The 14,251-nt window shown below is 42.4% G+C and overlaps 1 protein-coding gene across 1 annotated transcript in view; it reads left to right on the top strand.

Moving 5' to 3' along the window:
* ext1b (exostosin glycosyltransferase 1b) overlaps nt 1-14,251 on the top strand; it is a 130,829-nt gene that overhangs the window by 109,756 nt on the left and 6,822 nt on the right. Inside the window, exons 7-9 of the mRNA XM_082521846.1 lie at nt 936-1,031; nt 11,568-11,657; nt 13,805-13,965. Of these exons, the coding sequence (XP_082377972.1) occupies nt 936-1,031; nt 11,568-11,657; nt 13,805-13,965 (347 nt within the window). The remainder of the gene's footprint in view (nt 1-935; nt 1,032-11,567; nt 11,658-13,804; nt 13,966-14,251) is intronic.

Below are 14,251 nucleotides of genomic sequence, written 5' to 3'. Positions count from 1 at the left end.
GTGGTTAGTTGGCAAGTGTTTGCAAAAAAGATGCAATTTTTTAATGCAACTGCAAGAAACCAAAGCAATGACAAGGAGATTTGTGCTGCACCACCCAGTAACCACACATGATCCGATCAGTCCTCAGTGACTGGAAGTTGCGTGGGGTTAGTATGATTGAAGCCTTAGGCAGCATATGTTACATCTAGTTTATGCAACAGTTGTAGCTTAGAGCAGAGATGAGCAGGTTGTTCTTTACTCATTTGCTGTTTTGAAATGCAGAGAAAACCTTCCAAAGTCTTTAAGTCCAGAGTAACATAACCATGTTTGGCTTACCGCAGTTCCACGGCGCCATCCAAAGTTTGACAGGCACGCCACGTCCAGCTAGAGGAGTTTAGCAAGCTTGTGTCGCCACATTATTCCACATCAAATTTAAGATGCATGAGAAGAATGGTTCGAGATATAGGGATGTAACTGTGTGTGTAAATGTGTGTATAAGGTCAGCTAGGATCGTGTCATATTTGGGTGTGTGTGTATTTTTCATCAAATATTAATGAGGCCCGCCGTCGTCGTGCAGCGAATCGGCTGACCTGCAGGTCATATAAAACATGATGTGACTGTGGCTGGGAACATGACTTTTTAATCTGAAAACATCATCTAAAGGGAGGTGGAGCATCACAGGGATGTAGCATTAAGAAGGACAACCTGATAATGCAACGAGATCGGCTACAGACCGAAATGTAAAAAGCACGCTGGGGACATAATTGGAAATATTTTATCACTTCAGCTGCCCTTTTGTCTCTTAAACGTTTAATCAGCTTGTAATAAGGTGACATTTGCTGGCTGCGGAGCACATAAATGTCGCCTGCTTAGGCCAGTTCATTTTGTTTGGGTTTGAGGAGCTGAATTAGATTCAGCGCACAAATAAAACTTCCTTTGTTTGTTCTCTCTTTCAGATCATCGTCCTGTGGAACTGTGACAAGCCTCTCCCCGCAAAGCACCGCTGGCCCGCCACCTCAGTGCCCGTCATCGTGATAGAGGGAGAGAATAAGGTGAGCCGCGCACGCTCGGCCTCTCGGTTACCTCAAAGCTGTGATCCCGATCATTTCTAATTACCTAGCTCGTCTTACACATATATTCTCTGTAAAGCTACTGAATCTTCAGACATTTTATTCAGTCTGAGAGTTTCGGGGAGTTAATGAGTTTCGATTTGTGTCGCAATGATTCCATTAGAGGACAGTTTGTGTGGTTTTAATTAAAGCTCAGTAATGAGAATAATATACACTGAAAACAGAAGGCCTGAAAGGCTAATGCATATTGTGTATTGGAATGATAAGGTGGTAATAATGGCTAAGTGCACAGGCAGACTTTGATCGGAACCAAATATCCAATTAGCTAAAGAAAGTGACAAAATCATTGCAGAGTAACAATTGAGCCATAATCTGCAACATAAATGCACTTGGAGCATTTACGTTTCTTCATCGTTCATCCATTTAAAACTTTTTAGGACTGTAAATATAGGCTATTTATAAAAGATGGAGCCTGAGTCTGTAAATCTGTATTCTTTTTAGCAGCCAACAGGGGGCAACACCTCTGGTTGCAGCTTTAAATCAGATTGGATACAAATGTATGAGGACATGCTCAACCACTCATTTTATATATGATTAAATATGATCTCAGTAAACATTTCCCTGATGAGTTTGGGTTCTTAATCTCTGGTTTTTAGTGATTGTAATTTTTGAAAGTGCTCTTGAGCAATAGTGCTCTAGTCTTTCTTTGAACATTTGCTGTTTTTTCAGTCCAGTCTCTGTACCTGACCATTTTCTTTGTTTGGTAAGCATTAACATTAACCGGTCAAGCATAAACACGGCACTTAGCACAATGGATAAACCAGCGTTGTGTCCACACATAACAGACAACCTAGCAAAGAGCCTGTCTTAAATTGTATCTTTAGCCACTTTGTTACTTGTAACCTGTCACAATAACACGTTATTTGTCCAGTTTCTTTAGTTATACCATTGAAAAATAACACGCGCCGTTTTGACAGGCATAAATCGTTCCATTTTTGCACCACTGAGGTGATTCCCAAAGAGATATTAGCCAAAAACTTGGCATATCTCTGCACTGCATGCAGGGTGTCCTGAAAAGATTTGAGGAAAGTGCACAAATGGAGAACAAAAGAAGAAGAAACTATAAAAGACCTGACGCAGGACCCAAGAGATGCAACTGGCCCTTCATTCAATCCAGCTACAGTTCACTGAAGCCTCATCAGAAATGTATGGAAGCCCGTTTCTGCCACACAAAAAAAGATCCATAACTCAAAATTTTGAGTTATTTTCTCAAAATTTCGACTTATTAACTCGAAAATTCAATCTATTAACTCAAAATTTCAAGTTAGCGCTGCCAATCAGCAATCTACATGAGTGACGTCATTTCCTTGTTACCCAGAAGCTGAAGCCCTCAGGTACAAATGCTACAGCATTACAGTCAGTATTACAGTCAGTCATGAACGCACAGATTGCTGAGTATTTTCAATGTGGCTTCACAAATGATGAAATCCTTGTGCTGTTAGCTGAATCACATGGCGTTACTATCAGCAAACCTACTCTCGAAAGCGTCAATTTGTACATCCCTCTGCGCCATAACCTTCTGGGTAACAAGAAAGAGACGTTATTCACGTAGATTGCTGATTGGCAGCGCTAGCTCGAAATTTCGAGTTACTTCTCTCAAAACTTCAAGTTAATAAGTCAAAATTTCAAGAAAATAACTAGAAGGCAGTGTCCTCGATTTCTCAGTCAGATCAACATCCTCCTCAGGAGTTCTCATTGGATGTGTCCATCATTTATATACAGTATATGACTGAAACTGAAAATGGTTTTTTCGTGATAGATTGAGGTATAGAGATGGTGATTAGAAAATAGGGACAACTGCCTGTAAAAACACTTATATGAAACCATGAAAAGAAACAAACCCTTGCCTCTGATATTTTTCTTGAAAGAAGAATAATCGCCTAAATAAAATATAAAAGATTCTATTTAATCGGTTAAATAAATCAACAGCTCAGTTCCCTTAAATTGACAAGCCGTTAGAAGTGACAAATTTGTTTAATTCTGAAATCTTCTCTTCGAAAATGTTTCCACACAGACGGTAAGAAAAAGCTTTCGACGATGGGTAATGTGCATAAAAGCTATGTTTTTCGAGTGGGCGTCAATTTTCTCAGCATGTCAGCTTAGAGACATTTTTCCCTCTGTTATGACTGGCGGTGTCATAAAATGCATGTTTTTCCTGGTTTTTAAGTAAACCCTCCAGCGAGACCCAGAGCATGCCTCAGTGGCATTTATTATGACATCCGCATTAGGCTTTTATGCTGAAGGTACTGTCCTGTGAAAAGCATTGCTATGTTTACCTTAACCTCCCTCTGACCTCTAATTGTACGAGTCAAAGGTCAAACGCGGACACGCAGTTTGACATTTGAATTGTTTCTTTTTCAAAGAGGGTCTTTGAGGTGTTTTTTGAGAGGGTTAGGGTAAGCGGGATCTGTTGCTCGGCTGTATTCCTGGACATCAGACCCATCCGGAGCCCTCCTTTCCCCTTCTTCATCTGAGGACTTAACTTCAACTGCCAATCAGGGAAAGTGGCTTTCACATCAGTGTCAGTCACTCAGCGGTAGGCTGGGTTTATGGTTTACCTCTCCCCGTGGCTCTGAGTGGTTTCTCCCAAGCTGTCAATCACAGTGGGAAGCCTCTGCGTGTAGCTGTGTTGCTTGTGAAAAGCGAGCAGAACGGGCTTAGTGCACTGCTGTTGTGTGTGTTTATGTGCGTGCGCCAGGCAGCCTGTGGTTTGTTGTGGTTGTGGCGTTTTATGTGTTTACCGTGGCGAGCCAAGCTGTGTTCCTCCACCCCACAGAGCGCGAGCGAGAGAGAGAGTTTGTCATCCCTCTCGCCTTTTCCCTGCCACTTTCCCCCCCTTATCCCATCTCTGCTTCATTCCTTCCCTCACTCACACATCCACTGTTTTTATCATTACTCTTTCTTTTATCTTGCTTTTGCTTCTGTCTATCTCTGCATCTCTTTCTCCCACCTTCTTTTCTCGCTTGTTGTCCCGGATGTTACCAGGAGTGTAGAAATACTGACGTCATGAGTCGTGGTTGGAAGAATCGCCAAATTCGCTTCCTTTTGTGGTTTTTACGTCTTCTCACTTATTTGCGTATGCGTGGATGAATTGTGGCATGTTGTTTTTCTGCAGAAAAGAAATCTAGCAGTTTTAGCAGATCCAATTTTCCCCTCAAAAAATGAGCCACTTTATTAGGTACAGCCTAATAACGTGGACCTTCTTTTGCCCCAATTCCTGCCGGTGCCGCAGACATTCCTCAGACATTTGTTGAGCGTAAACGATGTGAATCTCCTCTTGCACCACATCAATTAGACTTTGATCTGGGCTTGGAGCTTATTTGAGTGCATTGAACTGATTGGTGTGGTTAAGAAACCAGTTTGAGGTCATTTTGAGCTTTGTGACATGGTGAGTTATCCTGCTGAAAGCAGCTATCTGAAGATAGTACACAAAGGATGGGCGGAGACCAAACAGCGGAAAATGTACCAAGAAAATCCCACACCATTACATAACCAGGATGGATCCAGGCTTTAATGTTATCTGCGTCTAATTCTGATCTCACTATTTGAGGTTGCCGTAGAAACGGAGACTCATCAGACCAGGAAACATTGTTCAAATCTTGTGTTGTGCAGTTTTGGTGACCCCGTGTGAACTGTGGCCTTGGGTTCCTGTTTTTAGCTGACACGAAGGTTCAACGTGTTGTGTTTTCAGAGATGCTCTTCTGCATACCTTGGCTGTAGTGAGTGATTATTTGAGTTTTCTTCTTATCAGCTTGAAGCAGTCTGGCCATTTTCCTCTGACCTCTGACATCAACAAGGCGTTTCCTACAGATTAGTGGAAATTTCTTTTCTTTTTAGCGCCAGAGATGCTTTTGTGGGATAATCCCAGTGGATGAGCAGTTTCCGAAACAGACCAGCCCAACCAGTGCCAACAACTATGCCACATTCAGAGTCAATTAAATCACCTTTTCCCCATTCTGATGCTCACCTTGACCTCACCTACATGTCCAAGAGAATTAATTTCCTGCCATGTGATTGCACAAAATGAGCAGTTGTACCTAATAGAGTGGCTGTCGAGTCCGCAGTATTTCTCTATTAAATGAGTCCAAACAAACTGTTGTAACTTTCCACTTCTTATTCTGTTGTGGGCAATTAAACTCCTGTTAAACACCATGCAAGACAAGCACAAGCCTCCTAAAGCTGAACAAATCAGCTTACCAAAACTCACTGGAAATGCTTTTCCATCTGAAGAAAAGGGGAAGAGAGAAAATTTTGCTTACTGGCAGCTTTTTCTGTTTACACGTGAGGGCCCGTGGGTCAGCACTTGATAAGGTGAAGATAATTTAAAGTCTGAAGCCCCGAAGAAGAAAATTACAGGATGCACAGTGTGCAGTTTCCATTGCAGTTTAATGAAAACTGTGGATAGGTGCTGCACAAACTAAGTGTAACACCCAGGAAAACAAGGACTACGTTTCTTTTTTCCCCCCCTTTCTTAGCGCTTCGCCCAGCGCCGCCTCCTCATGCAGTGTCGGTAGTTAAAAGTTAAGTCCAAGAAAAATAAAACAAATGAGTCGATCCTTCTTCAGCTTTGTATTTATTCTTCTATCGGCGGCATTATATAAACACGTCAGTGAATCACACTAATGCACTGGATGGCATGTTTTGGCATTAAAGTGAACACGGCCGCTGCGATAATCCCACACACTCCTGCTGCTGCAAATACCCACCAGAGCCTTGAATAGTTATTAATGCGAGCCGTTCCGAACCATTCCAAACAAGTCCAGTGCCCAGCTGTTTCAGGAAATTGCTTTTTTCCTTTAATAATATTAAATTATGGATTTGGTATTGTATTTTTTTTTTTTAGGGTGTATGCCTTCATTTGAAAGCTTGGCTCTTAGTAACAGACATGTGGTTGCATTGTTGGTTTTGGTTTGTTTGAGGGATTTGTCGACAGCGCGGAAAAAAACACAGAATAATACAGATTTTATCCTTCAACCACATCCTGTCTTCCCCTCCCTCTGTTGTCTTCTCACGGCGGCCAACAAAATCTGGTTTGTGACTGTTGGTTTAGGCCGTGTGAGGATCCCGGCGGCACTTGATATGGTTTACATGCACTGGTGGTCCTCCCTTCCGACGTTCCCTACGTCTCTCTCCTCTGCTGCTGTCCTTTAGAGAGGAGGTGAAGTGCTGCAGGCAGATTCCTGCTGCAAGAGCTCACATTCCTGGAGAGAAGCAGGAAGCCCCAGGCTAATATGTCTCACTTCTAACATTACAAACCATCTGGGGCCTGGAAACATCAGCTTCTCATCCTCTCTTTGTCTCTTTTCGTCTCTTTCAGTATTCGCTGCTTGTCTCACTGTCACTTCCTCACCTCCTGTCTCCTATCCCTGGTCTTTCACCTCTTTTTGGTCTTTTCTGGTATCCTCTATGTGTCTTTCTGGTGGGAAAACAAGTGGTGGGGGGGGGGGGCGGAGAGAAGGGGTTGTTTTGTTTCTCGCTTTATGCCCGCAGGACATCATGGCAGTAATGACGACAATGAAATGAGAGGGAGGGTACCGCTTCTCATCTTTCTTCTCATTTTCTCTCCAGCGTTTTTTCATCTTTCGCTGTCACTCACGCACCTCGGCTCTTCCACCCCGTTCGAATGTGAGCGACAGCTGAAATTTTCATCTGCTCTTGTCGCTGGAGTATTTTCGGGAAGACGGGAACACCGCGGCACAGGCCGTTCCCATCTCTGTCGGGCTCCACCGTGTGAGCGGGAGTGTGATGAATTTTAGAATTGCTGTGTGAGCAACATGTGAAGCATTATAAGAATTTAAAGAATCTCAGTTCGCATTCCCATAGGAATAAACACAAATGCTGTGTTTATTCCCATGAGATGTTCTGCCAGGCCTCTACTGCAGCCACCTTCAGTTGCTGCGTGTTTTGGGTCTCTCTGCCTCCAGTTTGGTGTTTAATAACTGAAAAACATGCTCTGAGGTCAAATGACTTAAAAAGCAAAGAATATCTTTGCCTTGAGAAACTCTTGGGTTGCTTTTGGAGTTTGCTTTGGGTTGTGATCCATTTGCAGTGTGAAGCGTTGTCTGCTCAGTTCTGCAGTGTTCGGCTGAAGCTGAGCAGAGAGTATAGCTCAGTTCATCCCGCTGCTTCTATCAGCAGTCACATTATCAATAAAGTGGCCCAGTTCCACTGGCAGCCATACACGTCTATGCCATAACACTACCTCCACCGTGCTTGACAGATGATGTGCTTTGGTTCCTGGGCTGTTTCTGGTTCAAGGTAATATTGGCTTCATCTTATTGTTATGAAATTTAGCAAGGGGTTGATTTTCCTGCAAGCTCACAGGGTAGCAACTCCTGAATCCCAAAGAAGTACATCAGAAGAAACTTTGCTCATTGTCTTTGACTGTAAAAGGGACCACGACTGACAAAAGACCCTAAACGCACCAGGAAGGGCGTTGCTCTAGCTCACCTGGTTTAGCAGGCGGCCCATATGCAACAGGCTCTGAGCATTTCCTGCATGTCCTTCCCACACACTCTGCTTTCCTGTCTGCATATAATAAGCAGGTTTAAGGTATTCCACCTGTCATAACCAGATGCTACATCTGCCTGTGTCTGCGATTTTAGAGCAGTTTGTTAACAATTTAGATTCCCCTTAGCCTGAAAATGGGGTCATTAACATTATTTTTCTCTACACTCATAAAAATTAACTCATAAAGTTTAAGTCAAGACATCAAGAGTTCAACCACAGACTTGTAATCTTTTCATTACAGCACACCTGCATGTCTTAGCATATATATTTAAAACAAATTCAAATAAAGAGCATATATCAGGTCTTCACTTTTTTTTTTATTCTGCTAAAAATTAAAACAGATATTGGACTTAACTTAAATAATATGAACATTTACATAGTAAAACAATTTTTAATTTACATATATTTGCACATAAAGGACTGAAATCTTATTTTATACTCCTTTAGGCTTTTTAATTTGAGATCAAGTGTTTTCCTTCTTGTATTAAAACGTTTGTGTTTCACCTAATAATCAGCTGAATTTAAAGATTTTCAAAAAGTCCCTTGAGTCATCCAGTAAAACTGGCCACGTGTTTTCCTCCTGTTATCTAAAGGACCTGGCAGACAAGTGAAGTCTGCACGCTGTGCAAATCAGTTCTGATTTAAGTGTTTGAGGAACTCGTGTCTTTCCTTTTGTTTGCGGGACAAAGTGCTTGGTCACACTGCTTGTACAATAAAAGTTATCAGGAGCTGGAGCACTACAGTAGATAAGAGGCTTTCCGCAGCTCGACTGCAAAACCAGAATTTTTGGGAGCGGTTTGGTTGTTTTATTTATTTGTTTTTGGTGCCCTTCGCCTGCAGAAGTGATAAAGACCTGTTGAGAGTGAGGTCAGCAGTGACGCTCGGCAGGCAGACAATGGCAGGTGTTTACAGGGAAACGAGGTCAGCTTTGACCACTCTTAAATGTAAATGTAATGGCTTTTCTGTGCAGGCGGTGCTTTAAAAGAACAAGAATCCTCAGAGAGGCCTGACCTTCAGAGCCGTGCTGAATAACTAAACAACGGTGCGTGAGAGTGTTTACATATATGGGACGTGTATCTCGATATGTCCGCGCGCATTGAAGCTGTGCGTTTCTCTGCAGTTTTCTAATTGCGTGGGAGGCGGTTCGAGTTCGAGCGCACATCCAGATTACGACACGCACGCTCTTTGTCACCGAGAAACCGCTGTTTTCTCATCCGAATGCCTTTCATCACAGCCAAAGACCAAACAAGTCTAAATATCCTCAAGATGTTGATCTTTCCATCCACCCACCAAACCCCCATCCACGAACACTCTCTCTGCCTCCAGTAAATATTCAAGGACCGTCATGCATTATACAGTTGGGTTTCATCCACTGTTAAATATACATATTGTGTTTTCAACAGCGGCTGAGATAAAGTAAATTTGGGCCACATGTAAGACACATGACTCACACTAGGTGTCTGACTACATTTGTGTGTTTTTATTGATTTAAAAGAGCGAGTTGACCCTGCAGCAGTAATGGAAACTAGTATCAGCACTCTATCTCTGTAGCAATCGACAGGGTGCAGCCTGCAGTAAAGCGTAGGATATTGGCTTTTCTCTCATTCGCTGTGCACCGCTATTTGTTGATGTCATGGCTTGTTGTCTCCTCTGAATCTCATGAATTTGTGAGGGATCATTAAAAATGCATGTGGCAGATATTGAGAGCAAAAAGGAATTTTTATTCCAAGATTTATCTCAAGGTGAAACTCTGCATTTAGCACTGGGGTCTAGTGAGCCGTGGGTAGCGATTCAGAGCGGTTGGGCTCGTCTGCAGTGACTATGACTGGAGGTTGCACCACGAGCAAAATGATTGCGACTGTTTGTGATAAACTTGGGATGTTGTTGCCCTGGAAGTAGTTGACTTCAAAGATGTGATCACTTGCTGACTTGATGATGATCACATGGCAGTAAGACGGACGTAAAGTTGGCAATTAAGTGCAATCTTTTTGTGGTAGTTAGGTGATTAACTTAACTGTGATATATCTGGGATAAATCGGCAGCAATTGCAAATCTTTTTCCATCTACATGCAAGAAATTCACATTTATTACTTCCTCTCAGACTCCAGCCAGAACCCACGAGATTTGCAACAGCACTTCAGAAATTCCTCCACAAATAGTGACGTAGATGCTGCAGGATATCAAGTTAACTCCATAATGACATAAGCCCTCAGCAGCCTTAATTGCATGTAAGAATATAACCAGAATCCAACCAGTTGGCAACCAGTTCAGTCCCCTATTGCAAAGAGATACATCGTTGCTTTAACATCAGCACAGACTGATTCTGTTTGAGTGCAACGTGTTGGCAGTTATTTGCCATCAGACAAGTTTCCCACCAGGTGACCTGTGCAGTGGCCTTGCAATCAAACGTGGTCAGCTAGAGGATGTTGCAAACACAGTTGCAAAAGCAAGAAAGTTTAAAGCAATCATCAGGCAAGCACCAATTTATTTATTTAGGTGTTTTTTCTAGTCCCAAGGAGGTTGCCATCCTGTTTTTACTGTATTGTGACTGAGCTATACAGCAGCTATAAGTGCTATTTTTAGAATAATAACTACTTGCATGTAATTTTCATGAGCTCTACTTTCAGCTTTTTAGCAACTTTCAGCAGATTTGGGAGTTACTAGCCTCAATTTTACTGTTTTACTTTAGTGTCAACATGTGCAGTCTCACTTTGAAGCCATTTTCTGCTACAGTAAAACCTCTAATCATCAACTTTAGTCTGATGCTTGTTACTGAGGTTGGTAGCACAAACCAAGCAAATAGCTGCCAGCTTTATCTGTCAGTAAGCAGCTAGCTGGTGAAACAACAAAGCAGCATCTGCCGGGAGTAATCTAACAATCAACTAAACAGAGAATGAATAGTGAACGTGTATTGATCGGGTGGGCAGGAATACACCTCCACCTGTACGCTCTGTGTGTAAATAAGCAGCTGTTTGTTGTCTACTCTGAATCTCATGAAATTATGAGGAATTGTTAAAAATGAACGTGGTAGACTTCAGGAGCAAACGGAGTTGTTATTCTAAAATGTGTCTCTTGTTTTAAGCTCTCCGTTTATGTTTTGTTCTCAGCTCCACTGAGCACTCCTTAGCATCTTTCAGCTCAATTTTCGGGGGGGGGAAGACTCTTGCCTTGATTTAACAATTTTAATTCAGTCTCGACACTCTCACTGCAGCCATTTTCAGCGAGATAAAACGGACAAAAATGCAAATTGTCTGTCTGTTAGTCGGTGAATAACGGAGCATGTAGGAGCTAAAGAGAGACACATTTCTGCCAGGAGTTGATATAAATCTAACAAACAGCTAAAAGGAGAGTGAACAGTGAACTCGCTTTGATCAGGCAGACGGAAACACAATTCCAGCTAAACGCTGTAACACACCAACATAAAAGGGGGGTTGTCATACCGATGTAAAAAGGAGGATATTATCTCATTGTTTATGAAAATTGCTTCCCCAAAGTGCCAAAGAAAACCAGTTACAGCAGGTTTACAGACTGTGCAGGCGGTTCTCTGTTTGTAAATGAAAGTTTTGATCCTGGGAGGTGACCCTAAAGCTGCAGTTTGCCTGGCAAGGGAAAAAAAGACAGCTCGGTTATGCCGTGTTTAAGTTTTCTCGTACCATCAGCGCCAAAAAAGCAGCAGAAACCAGCTCACGTGATTTTGTCTTTAAAGTGCAACAATTCCCTGAAATGCATTATCTCAAAATTGAAAACGTCTTGTTCAGTCAAGTTTGATTAAAACTCTTGTCTGCACGAGTGCTGTTTAATAAGAGCATGAATGTCAGAGAGGTTTACTTTATTATTTCCCGCTGTGCTCGGATCTAGATTTGCTATTAGTGTAGTTTGAAGATGGGATCCCAGCTTATGTCACTCCAATGATTTTTAACCCTCTGTGCTCTGTGTCTCCCCCTGCAGGTGATGAGCAGCCGCTTTTTGCCCTACGAGATCATTGTGACCGACGCTGTCCTCAGCCTGGATGAAGACACAGTTTTGTCCACCACTGAGGTATCCTCTAATAAACACAGCGACTCTCCTTTGTATCGCCGTCTCCTCCACTTGAGTTGTAAAGTTCGACACTCCCTTATTGCATTTCCTTTTTTTAGCTTTTAGCTTCTGTTTGTCCCTGCTGCTTTCAAGTTGGCCCCCCAAAATTTGTGGCCTGGTTCTTTAATCTTTTAAAGTCTAACTTTCATTCCTGAGGCCTTGCTTGCTTTTCTCTCTTCTCGTGCGCTTTTCTGCCTCTTTTTCCTTCCCTCTCCTTTTCTTCCTATCGCCCACCTCCTGTTTTTGGCTCTACCTCTCCTATCCCCTATTCGACGGCAGCACTGTTATGGGCATTTTTGTTCCACATGCTGGCGGGGCTGTTCCTGTTTTTCTTTTTTTCTTTTCCTGGGGATACGTTTTGGCGCGGCATCATGGGAAGCCAGAACATAGCAGAAAGAAATGAGTTTATGTGGCAGATCAAGATGGCAAGACAGAAGGGAAAATCCATCCCCGACAACTGAATCGACCTGCGTTACTCCCAGGAAGACGGTTGGATCACGAGAGCAAACACTTCTCAAAGGTTCTGAGCTCAGGGAATGTCGATGCCAGGAAACTTGAGAAAAGGGGGGGAAAAAATGAAGGGTAAAACCGGTAATCTCCCCATCCACCCACTCCTTCTTTTAAACAAATGATTCAAAGTGCAGTTTCTGGCCCCGGCGTCTTTGTTTTCTCATTTTTATCCGACTCTCTCCACCCTTAAGTGAAGATGGCGACGACGAGAGCTGTCTTTAACAATGATACTCACTCCTTTGAATATGACTCCCGGTTCAGTCGGAAAGTAGGCAGAATTATGAAAGTCTGTGAAATATTTTCCTTGTGATTGTAACATCATTCAGCTTCCATCTCTTTTATTTTGAACTGCAGGCAGGAGCAGAAGAAAGTCATTATTTTCCTTCAGGGCTTTTTCATATGTACAAATTTTGGCAGGAAGAGCAGATAGATACTGTTTTATGGTGGATTTTAAATTTTTTCTCTTTTTTAATATTCAACAACATAAGCAGCCTCACAGCGTAGTATAGTGATGTGCGGTGTAATGCAGAGCAGGCTGTTTGAGGAGCCGCTGAGACCTTTCTGATGTTTTTGTCTAATTATTTGATTGAGCGCTTTGATCGTCGCTGCAGTCGTTTGCTACAAGCAGCTGCTTAGGAAAGACTGCTTTGTGTTTCATGAGGCTTTGCCTCAGTTGTATTTTCACTCGAGTGCGTTTTGAACGTGTTGTTCCTTTGTTGGGTTTCATTGTAGTCTCTTTCATTTCCTCTTTATCTTTTTTTCCCTCACACAACACACCGTAAATAGATACATTTTTTACACCTTTGATTAATGAAAACAACAACTTCACTTTATTTGTCTTTTGTAAGAAAATATTTAACACAGCTCATTCCAACAAGGGTTTATAATGACGTTAATGGTGTGAATAATTTTGATGCACTTATCCAACCTTTTTTTACTGATAGAGGACCGTTCTGACGCCATTGAAATATTGTTTTGCTGATATCCAAGAATACAAATTGACTGATTTGCTATTTATTGGTAAATAACAAGAAACTGGACCAACATAAGTTAAAAGATTTAGGGTCAACTTTGACCTTGGGCGCTAACAATCGAGGTCAAGATCCATAAAGTTTTTACTGATTTGGTGTGACCTTGACGTCGACCTCCTTGGCGTCCATGCTGGATTTGCTTTACTCCACTAATGATCTAGAAGATGTAGAACAACAAAGAACAAGACTGAAGAGATTGACCCTTGGAACTGGATTACAATCTGATCCAGACATTGGATCGGTGCATCCCGAGTAGCTGGAAAACATCTGCTGAGCTGTGAAAATTCCCCCTTATTTATCCTTCTCTCCCCCAAAAATACCAAAGCAAAAGCAGCTTTTTACAGTACCAGGCTGTCGTGCTTTTTTTTGCACAGTTTCATAGTAAGGGTTATTGTATATGAAAAGTGCTGAACAGTAGCTTTTCATTTTGATCAGCTGAAGTTGATTAAAAATAAGAAAAAAATGTGTACATTTTTGCCACAAAGGTGTCCAGAGGGTACTAAATTAGAGTTTGTTATTAGAAATGATTAATGTTCTGATTTTTTAAATGTTTTAATCTCTGTCTAGGTGGACTTTGCCTTCACTGTCTGGCAGAGTTTTCCAGAGCGAATCGTCGGTTACCCCGCCCGCAGCCACTTCTGGGACAGCAACAAGGAGCGCTGGGGCTACACCTCCAAATGGACCAACGACTATTCGATGGTCCTGACTGGGGCTGCCATCTATCACAGGTGCACTTCAGGCTGTTAAACTAAAGCCTCCCTTCTCAAGCAGCTGTTTACCTCCATGTCCTTTGATTCGCCTCACTCCTGCTCCGTTCTCCTTCCGTTACACGAGGCTCGCTGTTGCTCCGCTCTGCTCTCCAGTGTTCGGTTGTCTTTCTTTTGATGCGGCGCTTTGATGCGGTGATCTGTAGATTATGAAAGTAGATGTGATGTTCAGTGTGGCACAGCCTCGGGAAACCAGTGTTTTGACACGGAGTATGTTTTATCCCCAAAAAATGTCAATTTGTCTGCC

Source organism: Aulonocara stuartgranti (genome assembly GCF_965226115.1).
Source record: "Aulonocara stuartgranti genome assembly, chromosome: 22".
Lineage (NCBI taxonomy): Eukaryota > Metazoa > Chordata > Actinopteri > Cichliformes > Cichlidae > Aulonocara > Aulonocara stuartgranti.
Note: the sequence above shows the minus strand (reverse complement) of the source record. Positions and strands in the feature narration are given on the sequence as shown.